The 19,279-nt window shown below is 32.2% G+C and overlaps 1 protein-coding gene across 2 annotated transcripts in view; it reads right to left on the bottom strand.

Annotated features, from left to right (window-relative positions):
• Nucleotides 1–422: 422 nt before the first annotated feature.
• The window catches only part of SMSr (Sphingomyelin synthase related), a 58,925-nt gene continuing 40,068 nt past the window's right edge, over nucleotides 423–19,279 (bottom strand). Inside the window, exons 5-7 of one of the 2 annotated variants that reach the window (XM_089239784.1) lie at nucleotides 19,123–19,240; nucleotides 17,469–17,619; nucleotides 423–4,436 (exon numbers count right to left, since the gene is read on the bottom strand). In XM_089239784.1, the coding sequence (XP_089095910.1) occupies nucleotides 4,114–4,436; nucleotides 17,469–17,619; nucleotides 19,123–19,240 (592 nt within the window). In that variant the 3' untranslated portion in view covers nucleotides 423–4,113. The remainder of the gene's footprint in view (nucleotides 4,437–17,468; nucleotides 17,620–19,122; nucleotides 19,241–19,279) is intronic. The other variant, XM_089239785.1, reaches the window with a different exon arrangement.

Genomic DNA, 19,279 nt, shown 5'->3' with positions numbered 1-19,279 from the left:
TTTTTTTTATTAAAACCAATTTTGATGTTGAGACTGGAATAAAACATATTGAATACTGTCACAGAATAATTTCCGCTATATTCATTTTCTAACATTACATGGGACATCAAATACATACATGGACTAATTTGGTTGTCACACAATCATGAGAAATGAAAATACAATAAAAGGGAAAAAACAATATAGCTATAACTAAATGAAAACTTCATGATTAAACCCTCTGCTCCAGCATTGAAGACTACTGGTCAGATGACATCTTGAATAACACAGCACAAGAAAACAGCTGATGTTTGAATTTTCACTATATGATGTCTTTCTTTAAAACAGTCAAATTTTGATGTGAGAGTATTTATAAACATTTCAAATTATATATGATTTATATACATAATTTATATATTAACATACAATGTATATTTGAGTTATAGAGCTTATTTATAGAAAATACATTACACAGAAGATTAAAACTGAGAAACAAAATTTCAGTCATAGAAATTTGACTGCATTTATTAAACTCAGTAACTTTTGTGTTTCAGATGAAATCTGAATATTTGCCTGGACTTTGTTGTATAATGCTCTCATTAAACAAAAAAAGAATTCATATTTACTTAACTAACAAAAAATAAAAAAAACCATGTCTATCTTCTAAGCTCACTATAAATGCACTATAACATACTTTCTTTACTAAAACTGTACTGTTTGTTGATCTAAATTGCTCTCTCAAGAGCTCAAATGAAAGCAATAGCTTTTTCAAAATACTTGAAATGTCATGAAGAAACCATCACATCTCCACTGCCTTCAAAATGTTAATTAAAATTACAGGTATTTTTAAAGCATATACAAAATTGATCATAAATTTATATTAAAAAATGATCAGTTGGCAAATGTGAAGTTGAATGAAGGTTATTGAAGAAAAACAAGGTTATATGCTATATAACTGTGAATAAAACAAGGAGAAACAAATATATATTACCAAGAAGATTAAGTTAGATTGTCTGAAATCTTGACATAAAAGGGGTGCACAACCTTCTGCCCACAGGCCAAAAGTAGCCTTCAAAAGGGGGTTTTTTCTATCAATTCTGTGATAGGTGTTCCTAAAAAAACAATTAATCGAAACTATGCAATAAATGCAACAGTTTGAGGCCTGGGAGCGGTAGTCATCTTGCATATGTGGGTGGCCCATAGAATGAAAAGTTGTGCACCCATGGTATGAGATATACAGATTCAAATAAAATATTCAACTAACACAATAGTTCATGATGCTAGTATAATGACCCACAAAAGTGTTTTATGTATTATTTATAGTATGGAAATTTGTTGTATCCAATTTGAATGTACATATAGATGGCTTAGAATAAAAACCTTGTACATTAATTTTTTATGAAAATGACTTGACAGTTTTAGATTCTAAATGTTGAATCTCACCTATTACAGCTGTTGAAGAATAATAATTAGCACCAATCTGCTTTTCATGGAGAAAAAGTGGAACCATATATGTCACTTCTTGACCAACTTTGGTGGGAACACCTCATATTTTCAATGAATTTTGTTGTTTTATTGCTAGGTTTCTACATATTTACATCCTATTTAAAGTTTTTACTGCTAATAGACTTTTCCATTTTAGCATGCCATTTATCAATTATTAAGGTGTTATAACAACTGTAAAGTTGAGAATTTTTCAGACACAAGGTTTTCATTCTGAGCCATTCATACGCAATTATCAATATAAGTATATTTTTAATTGAAAATACAGTACAGTCAGACCTTTTTTCTACCAATTCGCTTACAAAAAGTGTTTTATGTGAACACAAATCTGTGGTGTGGTGCCATTTACCTTCAAAAACTATATATAGAAAGAAAATTTCCCATTTCTTTGCATCCCATAATTTTTTTTATTTTTACTTCATATTTTATATCTCATATGATCTTACATTACATCTTTCATTAATTAATTGAATATACTTAAAAATGACTTTTCCTCTTCGAAAAAAAGAAAAATTTGAATTTACATCAGAGAAGTTACGTTTCGTTTGAAATGTGTCGTTTGAAAATTGAGTGACTGACAGTAGTACTGTGACATGATCATAGTATAACTGTTTTCCTAAACATAAAAATCGAGAAGAAAGAAAAGTTAAAGCATTAATTCAAATGTTATGTGTATCTTGTGTTTAAATATTTTAAATCTTAAGCAAATAGTACAACTGATTATCAGAAATATAATATTTTAATACTTTAAAAAAATTACATTAATTAGTGTTTCATTCAATCAATAAATTAATTTCAACTAACTTATACCAAACAGCATGCAGAATGATTCTGTGCAGTACAATTTAATTACCATGATATTTTTTGAAGATAAGCTGTGGCTTTTAAAGCAGTTCTAAAGTAAACTTTTGGCTCGACAGCTTTTATGATTTCAATTCTACAAACCAAATGAAACATTATGTGCAATTATAATTATTTACAAATTGTATATAATTTAGAAACACCTCTAATTTTTTTTTCAGTTCCGAATGTGAAATAAATCCCAAAAAACATTTGAGTTGGCCAACAATGTACTCTAGTAGTTAGAAACCAAATAAATGAAGCATGTATGGGTTTGTGATACTATCTGCACAAAGAAGTGCTTGAATCAAGCACATATGTATAATTTTAAAAAGAAAGTAGATACGTAGTTGAGTATAATAGTAAATATACAAATTTCATGAAAAATGAATTAAATTTATACCTTTATTTCACTAAAATACAGTTTAAATTGTGAATGATTGTTTTGATAAATTTTTATGGAGTTTGAATGAATAAAACTGGTTTAATTTTTAAATTGCTTTCACTGATTTTAGATGGTGGCTTTAGTGGCCTGCTCAATCATTCTCTAATGTTTTGATTTGCTTTCTTAACCCTTTAAGTTGCACAGCAGATATCACTAAACCCCCTTCAAAATACTATATCTTTTTGTAACTGAGTAGAATTTCTTCTTCAATTTTCAGCAGGTGCAAAGTAAGGGGTATAGGGAAAAGTGTTTCAATGCACAACCAACTTTATAAAATATCTGGGCTTGTCAATGCTAAAATAAGAGGCCTTGAATGAGGTGAGATATCTCGTCAATGCCACTTTTAAAGGGTTATGATGAAATTCTTAAAATGGCATACAGATGATGTATGCACATATGTTATATTTTTTCTTTTTCTCATTATTTAAATATTTTCTGGCAGCTTTGCTTGTACTCTATTCACTTTTTTTTCAATTTGATCTATATAACATCTGAGTTTGAGCGCCATTTATCTATCACAAAACAAAAATATATAAATTTTAAAATGTTACTAAAAAAGAAATTGGGAAATTTTCCACTTGCACAAAGAGAAAGAAGCATATCTCCAACTATTTGCACAGTTAAAGGGTTAATGATGAAGTAAAAAATATGTTGTGCATATTATTTAAAAAATAGATGACAGTTATAAAAATATAAAAACCAGATCAATGCAGTATTTGATGCACTTTTTTTTTAATTTTGAAGTTTTTGAAAGTTGAGAAATGAAAAAATTATCATAATAAATATCAGTGAAGTGATTTATTATCTTTAAATCATATCATCATATATATATCCTTAAATCTTATCAGCCAAGAGAGATTTATTATTTATTAATTTAATTTCATTGAATCATTTGTATCTTTAGGTAATTTTGACCATAAAATAGTTTATTCTGGGTCATAAATATATATATATATTTTGCATATTGAGAAAATATATATTCCAGATTAACTCTGCCAAAACTGTAAAACTCCTTTTGATACTTCATTCAGTTTTCTACAGAAAAGGTATGGCAAAAAAATATATTCTGAAAATCTCTCGAACATCTTTCATACACCAATAACGACACAAACATCTTAAATTTGTTAGCATCTTGAATAGGGAAGGGTTCATTTAAAAACTAAAATTTTATACATTTTTCAAAATTAAAGACGGAAAAGAACATAAATATCACAATGAAAAACATCTGCTAGCTCAAAAGGAATTCAACATTGAAAAAAATCTGTATTTCAAATAAAAAAAAAGTACAAATTAAGGAACAATCAAAATGTGGTTGCAATTTTGAGCCTTAGATGAAAAGTTTTATTTCAAGCAAAAAGGCTCTTAATAACACCTCTTAATCTTTTAGATATTTGCACAGGACATTCATATTCATTTGGCACAATTCCATCTACTCCAGATTCAAAGAAGGAGAAAAGTGGGAACCATATCCTCGTTCTCTTACGGTCACCTTGCGTGAGTGCACAGTTATTTGCAAGAGTGTGGTAGTACAAAAACAATCTAGTAGAAATGTAAAATGCAATGAAAACATCAATTGAATAATGTTCATGACCAGCTAAAATGAAGAAAATGCCAAACAGATTCAAAACCCATGTAAAGGTATGAAGATAATATATCTTGCGAGGTGTATCTGTGGGGAGAAAAACAGAAGCTTAGTGTTTTAATAAAGAACAAATTAATATTGAACTTTCGTCCAGAATAATTGAATAGAAAAGATGTCAAGTTTAGCACAATAATTACAGATTGCCCAATATAGTTCAACTTACTTATGAAATTAAAAATATTTTTGAACTACGTATTTTTTATATTTGTTTATTTACACATTTAAAGTGAACCAAAAAAATGAGATTAATTATGGATGAATCAATGAATAGCTAAAGAAAATCAACTTTTCTAAAGGGAAAAAAACTTAACCACATTGTGTTCACCTTATGTTAGTACACTTCAATGATCAATCATTTACAATGGATACCTTGTTTGGTTTGATTGTGAGCTTCTCTATCAAATGTGGTAGGTATATATATCTATAAACCAGCAGTTCTCAACCAGTGCTCAGTGGATCCCTAAGGGCTTCGTGTGAATTTCCAGGGGCCCTGCAGCCGTTCGAGGACAAAACACAAAACCAATACATTTGGAAAAAATCATTATTAATATTTTTTAATAATGAAAATAAGTCAGTAACTTTGATGAATAAATAAAAAATAGGTTTACACTGGGCTCCGCCATAGAAATTATATACCGGAAAGGGCTCTGTGGGTCAAAAAAGGTTGAGAACCGCTGCTATAGACTATCTAAGATTCTTGTATGCAAATGCCTATTATTTGTCTATACCTCTATGACACAATTAACAGATGAGTATGTGTAGCTTAAAATGATTTGTTTTAGAGGTTCGCATATTAAACCTTTTTGTTTAAAAGTGAGAAATGTGCAAGAGTTCATCATGATAACCAATAGTGAATAACCCAAATGGATAAGAGATGGCAGTTACAGTCCTTAAATCTTAGGCATAAGTTAACATTAATATAATTTATTTATTTATTTAATACCATGCTACAGAAAACAATCCAATTACAGCAAGGTATGATCTAAACATTGTAAATATAATAAAATCAAACAGAATAGAATGCAATACACAGATATAAAATACATAAAATAGAAACAAACACAAGTCAATACCAAATAAGTAAAATAAAGGCCTGCATAAAATCACTAGATCAATTAAAAATGAAAATAAATAAAAACACACGAGACGATTAAAAATAAAATGAAAAATGAATGAACACAAAGAAAAACGAAATATTTAACAGTCAAATACAAGAAATCACTATTTAAATAATTTAAAAAAAAATCGCTGATCAATTGGAGAGAAGAAGCTCTTTGAATTTACCAATAGGTGTCGCAAATATATCAAATTCATCAGGTAAGCTATTATACAAAATCTGTTTATAGCACAAGACAGACCAATCAATGTCCTAAAGTGAGCTACATAAAATAATTTATTTGACCTTGTGTTGTACTGTGTGACCAAGAATCCTATTTTTGATAACAGAAAAGACCAATCGATATTACCATTAACCAAATTCCTGAAAAATTTCAAAAGAATGAAATATTTTTTTCTTTTGGAGACTGGTAATTAAAAAAATTTGTCGGAGAAAAGTTGTGGAAATTGTAATGTCATGTGCTCTAAATTTCTTAAAATACAAATATCGCATAAATGAGTTTTGTATAATTTCAATATCATCAATAGCATTATTGTAATGAGGATTCCAAACAACAGATGCATATTCAAGTTTTGATCGTATTATAGAATTGAAAAGAACAATCATTGTATCCAAATTGGTGAAATCTTTAGTTATTCTTTTAAGCCATCCAAGTTTGCGATATGAATTCCTACAAATGCCGTTAATATGATCACGAAAGGTAAAATCAGAGGTGTAAATTACACCGAAGTCCATAGCAGAATATCTTCTCTGTAAAATATCAGTTCCAATATAGTAAGATTATGTGATAGGATTTTTCTTACGGGTGTAAGACATAACAAAGCATTTGTTAATATTCAAGTGTAGATGATTCTCGATACACCAGTGGTAAATGTGGGTTAATTTATCTTGAACAATAGAACAAGACTCTAAATTTACAATAAAGTCAAATATTTCAAAATAAATAATAAGCAAATAATAAGCAATTATGAACAGCAGCGGCAAGGTCATTAATAAAAATGAGAAACAATAGCGGTCCAAGGACAGACCCCTGAGGGACTGGAAATTCAGATGTTCTTCCAACATCTGGAAATTCCAGATGTTGCACAAGATCCATCACTAAGAGACGAGCCAAAAGATACAAAAATCAATCTGTTTTTTAGATACGAAGCAAATAACTTACAAGTATCATCGCAGAAACCAATTTTTTTTAATTTGTACATTAAAATAGAGTGGCTAACACAATCAAATGCTTTAGCGAAATCTGTGTAAATTACCTCGAGCTGGATTTTATTTGCTATGGCTTCAACAATATGGGTATTGAGGGAAAGAAGATTGGTAACTGTAGATCTATTTCTAACAAAACCATGCTGATTTGGGGAGATACAGGTCTTAATTTGAGCATAGATTTTATCATATAAAATAGACTCAAACATTTTAGCGAAAGGTGATAGAATGGCCACACCTCTATAATTTTCAATTTTATATCTATCACCTTTTTTAAGAATTGGAACGATTCTTGCTTTCTTCCATTCATCCGTAAAGATCCTATTTTTAACAGACATATTGAAAATTAATAAAAGTGGATACAGCAAATGCTCAGCACATGCCTTGACAAAATATGGAGGTATACCATCAATACTTCTGGAGCTTCAATCTTTTTATACTACATTTGATGTCATTTACGGAGATATAAGGAATACTGACAACATCAGAAGAAAAAGGAAAGTCATTGTTTGAAGCAGAATAATGATTGTGATCATTCTCAGAAGTTGTGAAATTCTATACAAAAAACTTGGCGAAACCATCAGCAATCAAGGCGTCTGTTAATAAAACATTGTTTTCGAAATACATATACTTAGGTGTATTCTTATTTTTATTGTTACAGTAAGACCAAAATTGTTTAGGGTTGAATCTGAGAGCTGCTTCAATATTATCAATATATTTTTTGTGAGCTTGTGTTATATAGAGTTTAACCTTAGCTCTATAACATTTGTATTGTACTAGGTCAGAGATAGTATTAGTCATGAAATACCTTTTACGAAATTTTTACAAAATTTTTCCTTACATTTGATATTGTAAATAATATTCTTATCAAACCAGGGAGGATATTTTCGAGTAAAATTCTTTCTTGATGGTACACACATATCAAAAATTGTAAAAATGTATAAGTAAAACATATGAACAGCCTCATTGACATTAGTGCACAAATGTAAAAAATTCCAATCAAAGTGACAAAAAAAAATTGTACAAGGAATGAAAGTCGGCTTTTTTAAAATCATAATTAAAATCCTTAACTCCTTTGGTGGGATGACGCTCAACAGAAAGTTTATCTAAAGATATCAATAATGCTGGATGGTGGGTATCTTCTTTTATAAGAGGAAATTCCTCCCGGTTGACAGACACAGAAAAATAAGGAACAGATACCAGAACCAGATCCAATATTCTTCCAAATGAGTTAGTGATAAAATTACATTGAATTAAGGAATATTGTTGCATGAAGTTGAAAAGACTAGAAACATATCTTGATTGACCATTATGCAAATTATCGAAACTAATACTCGAATTAATACCAGGAATATTAAAATCCCCAATTATAATTAAATTGTACTTATCATCATTGTAAAATTTATCGAAGATATTATACAATTCACAATAATACTGAAAGCCACAAGTTGGTGAACAATAAACACAACACAAATATAAGATTCTGCCACCACTGCAAAATATCTTAACATAAGTTATCTCCAAGTTACAATCAAGAGTAACAGAACCAACTTTAAATTTATCTTTGGCTGCGATAAGAACACCACTCCTCTCGAGGAATTTAGATTACTGCAAGATCGGTCACAGCAAAATACACAATATCTATCATCAAACATTTCACTATCACATACTTTACTTCTATAGTTTTGACACTTTTAGCCAGTTTACCACTTTTATCTGGTGGCCTAGTCAAAATTTGTTTCAAAAAAAGATGAAATTATATATATAACCCTGCCTTACATACACCAGTTTCTGGTCCATGAACAGTAGCAATATTGTATATCGAGTCTGCAGATTGAAAAGGTAATAAATCTATGTTTTAACAAGTGTGAAACATAGAAATAAAAGAAATAAATAGAATTGACAAAGGAAAAGAGCTACCTCTTCTTGGATACTTGGAGGTAAAGCTGCCAAAAATTCAGGATTGACTACTGTCAAAGAATTTTCCCCATCCTCCCATTGGCCACCACTATTTGCTTGAGCTCTCTGTCGCAAACACATGATTAAATTGTGATTGGAAAACATAAGTAGACATTAGACAAATAAAATCATGGTTGCTGGAAAGAATTGCATTTTTAAAAGATGATAATTTAGTTCTAAGGCCTCATACATTTTGATAATAAATAGATATCTTCTCTAGTCAATTATTATCATTTGATCTCTGTTCAAAGTCTGAATTAGTGTCCACGCTGTCCAACTTTTCAATTTGAGATGTATGTAGTTTCCCATAAAAGGGAGAAATAATGGAACCTTCAGGCCAGAGCTCACCATTTAATAAAATGTTAATGTCACCTTCATTAGCTTCAATATGGAAGGAGGCGTATGATTTATATTTTGTTTCCATCTTGGTGCACGTGAAATTATTAAGGTTATTAGAATTCAAGAATCTAACAATATCCTCGGTTGTACTATCGGGACTTAATCTGGATAAAAACACAGCTGATTTCTTGGAACGATTAACCACTCCTTTAAGAATCTAACTTTTACTTTTACAATTTAAAATTGGCTTGCGAGCTTGAGGTGTATTATTAACATCAGAAACTACCTTAGGCTGAGTTGAGTTATTCCGATTAAATGTTGAGGCATCAGTTTGTTGTCTATTCCGTAGAGCGTGACCGGAAGTAGCATAGCCAGGTACAGAGGTCATATCTTATAATGATTGCGGCGGCATTTTCTTTGATAAAGTCTTAGAGAGTGTCAGACCAGAGGAAGATCCACCAGTTACTTCAATTTGATCATTTTTGATAATTTTTGTCGCACCACGGTCATTTTCTGCACACGAGGGCTTAGTTATTTACTTACTAACTTAGCACAGTTACTTCAGTATTGGATGACAATTTAGCAACTTCCATTTGAACCGTTGGAATAATTTCAGTAAGTTGTTCAACTTTGCTTAGTCGGTTCTCAATTTTAAGAAAACAACTTTCGATTAAGTTCGATAAAGCAAGAAAATTAGAGCTGGCATCGGGAGGAAAATTATCACCACTATTAGCAGAAAAAAAGATTGATTTTTCCCTTTCAATTAGATGCACATCTTCATACATCTTGGTTAACCCAGAAGATAAGAAATTGAAACGTTCCTTTTTATAAGATTCAGAAGAATTCTTATCACACATAGCAGAAAGAAAAACTGCACATTTCCTCCAAGTACTAATAGAATTTACCGTTGAAAGAGTTTCTACTCAGTGACGGCAGAGGGCGATCATCAGACATCCTTCAATTACCTCTGACAACCCAACTCACGAGTTATATCCGCAACCGAACTCATGAGTTCGCTCATGGTTCACCAGTGAACGTAAACAAGCTCACAATATGTAAACAAATAGTTCCAGTGACTTAAGACTTACACTTTTACGGTCCTCTGGTCCACCTACAGGGATGCCTTTTGACCATTTTTCTCCTCTCGGTGTAATACTGAGATCGTAAGTTATACCCCGTGTAGTGGTTAGGTATCCACTGCACTTGTTAAACACACATAATCACATCTTTCACACCACTAATGTGGACGCAGCGCCGTTCAACTCCATCCTTCAAAGTTATATTAATGTTTCAAATTAGAAAGCACCGAACATTAATTTAGCACAATATAAATTTAAGACGTTGTCCTATAAATCTTCAAAACTGATTACACATTTAAAATACACAATACAAGGACATAAGAGATCGAAGCGCAACAGCGAAATTTTGTGCGACCGTCCCCATCGGCCATACAATTACAAAAAAAAAAAAAAAATGGGAAACATGGGCGCAATGAAAAAATACATGTATATCAATATACAATAATACCTCGGCTAATGAAGATAATTTGTTCCAGAATCACATTCATTAACTAAAAAATAATTTCCTATAGACTTGTATGGGAAACTGTATAATTCATTCCAGAAACAGTCCAAAATTTGAAGACAAGTTTTATAACACACTAAGGAGCACTGTAAAAACAACACATAGTAGTCTTGAAACTTAGAGATGCTTGGATTATTTGAAATTCCCTTTTCAAATCCTCTGTTTTCTGCCAATTTTTTTTTAATTATAAATATGTATCCTAATTTACTTGGCATTAGTTTTGCCCCTGAAAGAAGCACTAACAGAAGTAAAAAACCTGCTACTTTTGGCTGGTATACTGGCTCACAAAAAAAAGACAAGAGTTTCTCAATACAGATCTTGCTCACTATTTCTATTCAAAAACAACCAGTGTCTACTTATCTTCCTCTTTATCCCCAGCGGGTTTTTCTGAGCAGGGATGACACCCATATCTGCACTGTAGTTATGCCTCTTCTTTCTATTTTCTGGAAATCCCCCCTCCTTCCCCCCCCCCCAGCGTGTCTGCGATGCGTTGCCCAAATTCTTTTCAAAGCAGAGCGCTTTTATTAGGTGAAATTAGAGCCAGACAAAACTTGTTGTTGCCTTCCAGTCATGGCAATTGCAATTAAGCGGCAGCCCCACTGCTTTGTAATGGCCCCTGTCCAGCAAGTCCAACCTGCAGTGATTCTAAACACAGATTGGGCTGTACACAAAAGAACCAAATTGTAGGGAAGAGAAGTGTCAACTCTCTTGCAAAAAATATATAATTAGGAAAAAAACGAAATTGTTGTACTTTGAACACACACACACCCTCTCTTTTATTACCCATACATCATTGAGAACTACAGAAGTGTCACCGCAAAACACTGTTCTCCAAAACTAAACAATTAAAAAGCTTTAGTTTTTTAAATACTTTGCCTTTGCTCCAGGCCACAGTCTTCCAAAAACCTTTTTATTCCACTAGCCTTCGAATTCAGTGGTGACCATATAGCGAAAAAAAAGGGAAAAAAACTACAGTTCAGAAATTGCTTGTTGTAAAAGCCATGTTCCCACATATTCGATAAATTTTAGGCTTCCTGGTAATCTCCCCCCCCCCCCACCCCCAAATTTTTTCTGTCCAATGACTAGCAGTGTTGAAGTTAGAGAAGGCAATCATATTCTTTACTTGCCTTCTGGTTCTTTCTACACGCGCTTTCATAACCATGGGATATATACATATTTGCCATCAGTGTGCATTATTGGTAATTGTGTGGTTATTATGGGAAGCTCTCACGAAGAGCAGAAAAAAGAAAGAATTATACGTTTCTTCTCAAAGAAATTTCACATTGTCATTGATGAAAGAGCAAATTTTATACCTCATGTGAGTTGACTTTTTTTTTAGTTTTTTTATCCAAACAACTTTCTCTATTGTATTATTTACTTTGTAACAGTGTGTATCTCTCACATCCAGGGATATCATCTCATACCAACATTTTTTTGTCAACCCTCACTCTAATGATACTCGGTACAATGATAATTCTCTCTTCAATGATATTTTTTAAAATCTTGTTTAGACACATCCTCAGTCTAATAAGTCTCAGTATAACGGTAATCTGTCTACAGCATAGGTTCTTAACTGGGGTGAGGGAGAGCATTTTTTGGGGTGCGAGACAGAAAAAAAATTTTCAACATGTTAACTTATTATTCGGGAAAATTGAATTTTTTGATTCTTAAAAACATGAATAGAACAGTGATTTTGACACCTTATTTTTCAACTTTCGCTTGTAGAAATGTATCACATAAAGTTCACTATGCAGAAGTTCCTTTTTTGATTAGCGTTTGCATTTGTTTTCTATTTTGATTGAGAAAAAACTCCATTGATACCAAAAATATTTTGTGGTTTATTTGTATTGTTGTACTTCGTGTTATTAGCATGCTACGCTTAGATTTGATACTGTCGTGAGCATAACTCAAGAAATCGTGATTCCCACCAGGGTGGGGTTGACAGTGCTCAAGCCCTGGGGCCTAACATCTTTGTTTTTTCATGCTATGAATTTGCTATAGAAGGGTTCGTGAAAGCCTGGTTCGGGGGGCCCGATAAATAAAAATCCCACCCTTGGGGCCCTGATGCAGGCCATGCAGGAAATACATCAGGAAATTCCATGAAGTGCCAAACAAACATATATATAGGGTGTCCTGTAAGTCCTAACTTAGCCTTTATCACATCAACCATTCATCGTAGAGGAATGGTTTCAATTTAAACAATTCCCAAAATACATTCAAAAAACCCCCCTCCACCAGTTTTAGGAGTGAAAATAGTATGTCACAATATAAAAAAATAAAAATTTTATAAGGACACCCTGTCTTGAAAAACCCAGTTAGAAAATTGTTGCCCTACTCTTCTGAGGCCAAAAAAAAAATTGAAACATTTCTGCAATATTCGCAGACATTTGAATCCAAGAAATGGAGAAAAGTTGGAAAAGCATAAGTATGGGAAGGAGTTATGTTATAGTTAGTTGCGATGTTCTTTTCCAAATATTCTGTATTTTAATTCAAATATCCCTGCAAAGGTTGCGCTTGAAAACGTGGATTTTCTTTTTTTGTTGGCCTCAGGACAACTTTTTAATTGGGATTTTTGGGACAGGGTCTCCATATAAAAATTTATATTTTTCATTTTATGACACATTGTATTTTCACTCTCAAAACTGGTACAGAGTAATTTTTTAACACGCTTTGAAAATTTTTTAAATTGGAACTATTTATCCACGACGAACGCTTGATGAGATAAGGGCCGAGTTACAAGTTACAGTACACCCTGTATATTGTTGTACCAGCTGGAATCAATAAGTAAAGACCTATTCATTGAAAAATTTGAAAAAAAAAATAACGTTTTTAGATGATTAGTTTTGAATTAAAAAAAAAAAAGCCAAATTTAAAAATATTAACAATAGCCAAAAAAAGGCATCAAATAATAAGTAAAAGAGTTCATAAGAATTAATTAATACAGATGATTAATGTAATTGATTAAGGAAAAAATAATGAATAGAAAAGGACGTCACAATAATAAATTAGCAATTCAAAATGTATTTATCAATTGTACTCAATTTTACAGTATACCCAAATGACCTGTAATGTTATTAATGGCGGTGATGGTTTTCAGTTTAAATTTCGGAGGACACTGCAAATCCAATGAACATACAGAATTGATGAGGAAAAAGTTCTAAAATGCATACTGAAATTATTTGATTTCAGATTATCTATTTCAGCATGATTGTTTAAAACAGCGGTTATACTGTTGTTAAACCGTCCTTAGCAATTTTAGTTATAGTAAACTTATAAACAACCATCCTTAGACTCTTCTCTCAGTGCGAATTTCCCAGGAGCTCCGCGCAGCTCAAAGAAATAAAAGAAATTAGTAAATAATATTTTACAAAAGAAGGGCCCATGGGGCTGCGCCATAGAAATTACAACAAAACAGGTTTCCATGAGTCAAAAAAGGTTGAGTATCACTGGTTTAAAAGAACTAATGATTAAATAACCTGTACCTCCTCCTTCTAACCAGATCACGGCTCCCCACTCTGTCCTAACGAAGAGATATAAGCAGATGATCGAATAAGATCTGGGCCAAACTGGAAAAATGGCCCATACCAGAACCTCCCATAAAGGTGTGTGATGTGGGGAGATCCATTTCTTGCCACTTTCTTGGTTTATAACCAAATTTCACAATTTTTATGTGCACACTTTACAGATTATTCAAATATTATATTCGAGGAATTTAAAAAAAAAAAGGTGCATTAATTTATGTGCGTGAAATTCTAATAAGTAATAAACATACATTTCAAAAGTTATAAATTGTTTTTAAGAAAGCGTAAAACACATTTTTTGTATGGCACCACATAAAATTACCTAATATGAATTTTGAGCTAAGGCTTGAGCAGAAAGTTACAGACAAAATGAAATATGTAATCAAATTAATACTTCTAACGTGGGCTATTTTCAGCTATAAAAGTAAAACTGTTTTATTCTTTCTTCTAGGTGCAATACTGATGCGATATCCAAACCCTGTCATTATTGTCATCTCCTGTTTGTTTTTCCCCCATATTATATTTTTTATCAACTTGAATTGGAGAGAGCAGGGTCATATTGTTCCTTTTTGGGGCCACGGGGCAGACTTCCTTCTTGAAAGGGTTGCTATTGAGCAAAATAAGTATAAATTTTTTGGGTCTCCCCTATTCGGCTCAGGGCCAGTCTAGTTATGGCCCTGGGAGAGAAAAGAAGGGAAAAAAGATTGAAGAACACCAGTCTCCACCACCCCCCCCATTTTCAGAATTTAACAACGAATTCCACTGTGGGTAACCTCCTGCAGCTGAAGAACGAGTTATAAATTATAGTTAGACCATAGGTGGAGATGGACCTGAAAGTCTGAGGGGGAGGACTCAATGATGATGATGTCAATTCATATATACATTAGATCAGTCGGCTCTGCCTTTGACACTGAATTGTCCCCCCCCCCATAAATCAGAGGAGGTTGAAGCGGGATCTCAGTCCTCCGTTCTTTCGATGAGTCAATATAAATGAAATAATTTAAATGAAAATTATCATGAATTTTAATCCTGTTTTACGATGTAGTGTGCTTGCGACTCGCAACTAGGAAACGCTTGGGGACAGTGTTTATTTTGGTACCTCAGTCCCCATAATTTTTAATGAAAAGAGTAAACTCAGCATCCTTTCAGGTCCAACGCCCAAAGCACCAGACTCCCTGACCTGTCTTAGTTGTGACCCTGGGCGTGACCGTACCTTTTCAAGTTCACCATGTGTGCACATGTTACCAATAGAAATACAACCTATCTCCTCTCCACCAAACATTACATACACAGAATCTGATCCGAACCCACAATACACACATGCACAAAATAAATACGCAACAGATCTGCAATTAGACAGCTGGTCAACAAGAATATATTATATTCTGACAGACTCTTGCAATGTTGATTCAGTGGTCAAAGGGTGAATTCAGATCCCATCCTGGCCACTACACTAGCTTGGGACAATAAGGGACATTTACTTGAAAATAGGACGTTGGTCTCCACGGAATATAGGATATTATTACTACTACTACTATTTTTTTAAAGCAAACACACTTCAAGCAACACCAATCATTTTTGACTTCCGGCGTCCCTGGGTAATAGTAGATCCCCCCCCCCTCCATAAAGTTGTTTTGTATTACTTTTCAGATAATATGATAATATGAGTTTCCATCAATCCAAGACGGTTGCCGTCCCGTTCACCACTGATTATCAAGACTCTACTACATAATGACTGAAAGCTGAGGTAAACAACTTTGCAATTGGATGAGGGAGAGTTTAAAGGAAGATAAAAACTTGAATATCTTTATATACCATTTAGTATTAAGAGTCTTACCGTATCCATTGAAATTCAAGTCAGAGACTTTTTTTAAATGTATTTTCTATTAGCTTAATTATTCATTTCACATGAAATGGCTCAAAATCTTTCTGAAAGACACAAATGGGTATATCTGGAAAGTGATTCTGAGGTGGAAATGAATTTTAATATGCTCAAGTACCAATAACTCATTGAATTTATTTTTATTAGCACAAAAATTTAAAGCTTTTGACACAGCTATTTTGTGTTAGTGTATGTGTCCATATCAACTAAAATGTTTGTTAGCCAAATATGTATTCATTAGCCAAGGCAGTAAAATGTCGAAAAAAAATATTGGTTATCCCTAAACTTCTATATAGGGTAGCTCAAATTATGTGCCCACCGGACTATCTTTGCATCCATTCACTTTAGAAGTATACATCCAATTACAGAAAGTTTTCAAATGATATGTGGTTTCTTAAAATGACAAGTTTTTTAAAGGGTATATATATATATATATATATATTTATTTATTTATTTAAAAAAACTATAAAATTAACTTCTTACAGTCCTAAAACTTTTGATCAGTAAAATTTAGAACCTCCTCCTCCAAAAAGTCATTTGCAAAAAAGTCTATATTTTTAAATGAAATATTTATAAATCACCATATTTTGCTGACTTCCCATGTTGGAAAATTCTATTGGCTTGAATATCTTAATTTTTAGGGACTGTACACAAAAATAATGATCTCAACTATTGTTCATTTTATTTCGATAATTTTATTGTGTACAAAGAAGATAAAGCTATTCATCATTCACTGTCAGATATACTTCTCACTTCTGGACAAAATTATAAAAAGTAATTATTCAACCTTTTCAGGACCAAGAAATTAAACTTGAAAAGAGAATATAGCGTGCTGTAAATCCCTCTTCTGAAGATAGCAAATGCCGGAAATGGTTGTGATTTCAACTTCAAACCACTGGTTACATGAGAAATGCAAATGTACAGATGGTTTTGTTGTGAAACAGCTCTACTGGAAAAGCATTATTAAAATTATTAAAGTGTGAAATTACTTTTTTAGTCACAATGTCAGAATTTTCAGACTTTTAATTTAATTTAATCAATTTGTGAACTACACCCTCGATCATTGATAAAAACTGCAAAGTCAAAATATCTCTGTAAATATTGCATTTATAAATATGGAATTTCTTGAAAATGACTTTTTGGAGCAAGTTCTACATTTCACTAATTGAAAGTTTTAGCTCCCAGGACCATATAAAAAGTTAATTAATTAATTTTTTTATTTACACAACCCATAAAAAAATATGACATTTTAAGAAACTGTGTGTCATTTCAAAACTTTTTGTAATTGGAAATATACTTCTAAAGTCAATGGTTACAAAGATAGCCTTGTAGAAAGACAATTTGAATCAACCTGTATTATACTATTTTATATACAATCAATCTTAGTTAATTCAAAGTTCAAGGAGACTGCAGGAAAAAAAAAAGACAAAGTAGAAACTGAATATACTTACACTCGGTTATGAAAAAATTTAGAAGAGTAAGCGCAACAGTATGTCCACTAAACATATAGTCACCACAAGTACGAACACCCTGTAGAGTCATACCACCACCGATCCAAATCAAGATAGCAGCATAGATTTTTTCCCACCACGTACCGTATGACTGCCAAGAAACAGAAATAAAGAGGCTTACCAATGGGGTCTAGAAAATCTAAAATTAAGGTGGAATCATATGTCTGTCTCCTTAAAAGATTTTGATACATACATTAAGTTCATATTGTGAAGTCCCAGAATTTTTGAGATGAAAATATATTTGTAAAGTACATCAACAATATAAATTTTGAAATGTACATGAATTTGAGCTGTACTTGGTCATTTTGTGGCTCTTTACAATATTTTCTTATTTTATAATATACATAGGCCTACTTTGTTTATGCATGCTACCCTCTCAAAGGATGTGACAAGGGTCTACCCTCAGAGATGAACTTATTTTTGTTTTTGTTCTATATAGAAATCATTTAGACCTGCTAAAAATCTTAGCTTGGGGGTCCATCAAAAATGTCCAATTATCCCAGAGAATCATGATCTTCATGGTAAAGAGATCATGTACAAAACATAATAATGTCTAATACACCAGACAGGATTCTAAATTGTGAGACTGACACTTAAAATCTGGTAGGGATGGTTCTTCGGAGGAGAGATTTTTGCACAAGAGCTCATGATGCTGTTAAGACCATAGCCCTGCACAGAAGATGATGACAGTGCTCTAGCCTGGGGGGGCCCAATGATTGATCTTACATATTTTTAATTTTTTGAACTACTGTATTACCTTTCTTGAAAGGCTATAAAAGAGTCTCAGCTTAAAGTTTTAGTCTGAAATCTTGTCAAAAATCAAAGCCCAATTCGAGTCAAGGATGTGGAGGCTATGGATTAGTGCCTATATGTGTGTCTATTAATAAGGCATAAAGCACAAATGTTTAATTAAAACCTATGTTAATCTATGGATCAATGGAATTTCAAGGTATGGCTTTGTTAAGCAGTTAAAGCGAAATTGTAACATGTAATCAATGCATTAAATTTCAGTTTCACTGCCCCATATTTTGTGGTCTAGTGTGATTGCATTCTTTACAGCTGCCCAAGTCCAGTCTTGGAAACAATTTTTTAAGGGGAGATATAGCAGTTCCCCCGGTTTGAAACAGCTCAGCTGGAAAATGAAAACTTTTTCTGATTAGATAATGGTTAAAAAATAAATGCCATGTAAATTACACTTATTTTCCCAGTACTCCTGGAAAAATATAAGGTATAAAGCACAAGAAGTGCCCATAATCCATCAGTTCTCCAAATACCTAAAAGCAAATGGTCATACACCCAGACAAAAGATTCATGAACAAATGTTACACTGTTAGGAATAACTGCAGCCTAAGCAGAGTTGGCCCTGTTATGGAAAGAGATTAATAGATTAATTTTACACCACCCAGAAATTCACAAAAAAATGGTCTGTTCAAGTAGCTCTGAGTAACCCTAGATAACTAAACTTAAATCAGTGTTACTCAGTAACTAATCTATTAGGTAGTATATTAGATGAATGTTTAATTATCTAGGGTTAAGAAACAACATAAAATTTTATAAGTTAAAAACTGTGCAGAAGAATAAAAAGTTTACCAACCCTAGCTTTACAATCCAAGTGTCTCCCAGGAACAGAAAGAGACGTAATAATCATGGTAAAACAGCGAAGTAGAAATACTGAACCAAATAGAGCACACATTCTGCGAATCAATATAAACCTGAAAATAAGCAAACAGAAAATAATAAAAATTTCAACT

This window comes from Pholcus phalangioides, unplaced genomic scaffold (assembly GCF_987345545.1).
Source record: "Pholcus phalangioides strain wild (caught in Gottingen) unplaced genomic scaffold, Ppha-v1.0 ptg000011l_1, whole genome shotgun sequence".
Taxonomy (NCBI): Eukaryota; Metazoa; Arthropoda; class Arachnida; order Araneae; family Pholcidae; genus Pholcus; species Pholcus phalangioides.
The sequence above is the reverse complement of the archived record's forward strand: the minus strand, read 5'-3'. Positions and strand labels throughout refer to the sequence as shown.